We start from the raw sequence: 973 nt of genomic DNA, 5'->3' as shown, positions 1-973 counted from the left end.
CCTCCACCCCCCAAAAGATTACCCAGATGAATCTCTACATTCCTACATACTTCAGTAACCACACTAAATCCCAGACTTCCAAGTTATCCCTTCTCACCTAAACTCTCTCCCATAAAGTTCTGCATTTCTCCAATAGGCACAATTGCAATTACAGTAAAACCTTGGATTGCGAGCAACTTGGCTTGCAAGTGTTCTGCAAGACGAGCAAACATTTCTAATACATTTTAACTGGTTAGATGAGTGATGTCTTGCAATATGAGTAGTTTGTTGCCAGAACAAATTATGCTTGCAAACCAAGGTATTACTGTACTTCCTAACCTCCTCCCCCCAACCAAACCCTTATACTATATCTTCTGATACTGCACTATTTAATGATAATTCCTTGAACTTTAATTTGCGTGCATGACATATGAAAACTTACAAATTTTTCTATTCATTTTTATTTCTAGCATGTAGTAAGAAGACTGGCAGAGTAGGTGGTCAAGGATGATCTATGTAGTTGACCTTAACTCATACAGTATAACAGCTTCTTTTAAACAAGCTGGTTTATCTGATTTTATCGTAGACGAATTTATCCTCCTGAAGATAAAACCCTGCTTGAAAAGTATGAAAATTTGTTGGCCGCTGCCTTTCAGACCTTCCTTTCGGGAAGAGCAGCTTCATTCCAGCGAGAGCTGAACAACCCTTTAAAAAGGATGAAGGTAATGGAATAAGTGTTTATAAAGAGAAAAATGAACTAAGCAAAATGATATGTCTTTAAAAACAACTGACCTTAGCCCCACTTATAAAAACATTTTACTTTAAAGATGCACCTCCCTTCTGCTTTATATAACATTTTATAACCAACCAAGTGATTTCAAAAATAAGACGTGGTCTAACAGGACAAATTATTCAGTAGAGAATGTTGATATTATGTTGTAATATCAATGAATTGTAATAAACATGTCTTATAACAGAGATATGTATATGTAAC

At 35.6% G+C, this 973-nt stretch overlaps 1 protein-coding gene across 1 annotated transcript in view; it reads left to right on the top strand.

Annotated features, from left to right (window-relative positions):
- TTLL7 (tubulin tyrosine ligase like 7) overlaps positions 1 to 973 on the top strand; it is a 120,623-nt gene that overhangs the window by 77,277 nt on the left and 42,373 nt on the right. The window contains exon 11 of the mRNA XM_019647703.1: positions 566 to 701. Coding sequence (XP_019503248.1) covers positions 566 to 701 — 136 coding nt within the window. The remainder of the gene's footprint in view (positions 1 to 565; positions 702 to 973) is intronic.

This window comes from Hipposideros armiger, unplaced genomic scaffold (assembly GCF_001890085.2).
Source record: "Hipposideros armiger isolate ML-2016 unplaced genomic scaffold, ASM189008v1 scaffold_115, whole genome shotgun sequence".
Taxonomy (NCBI): domain Eukaryota; kingdom Metazoa; phylum Chordata; class Mammalia; order Chiroptera; family Hipposideridae; genus Hipposideros; species Hipposideros armiger.
This window is presented reverse-complemented; position numbering and strand designations above follow the sequence as displayed.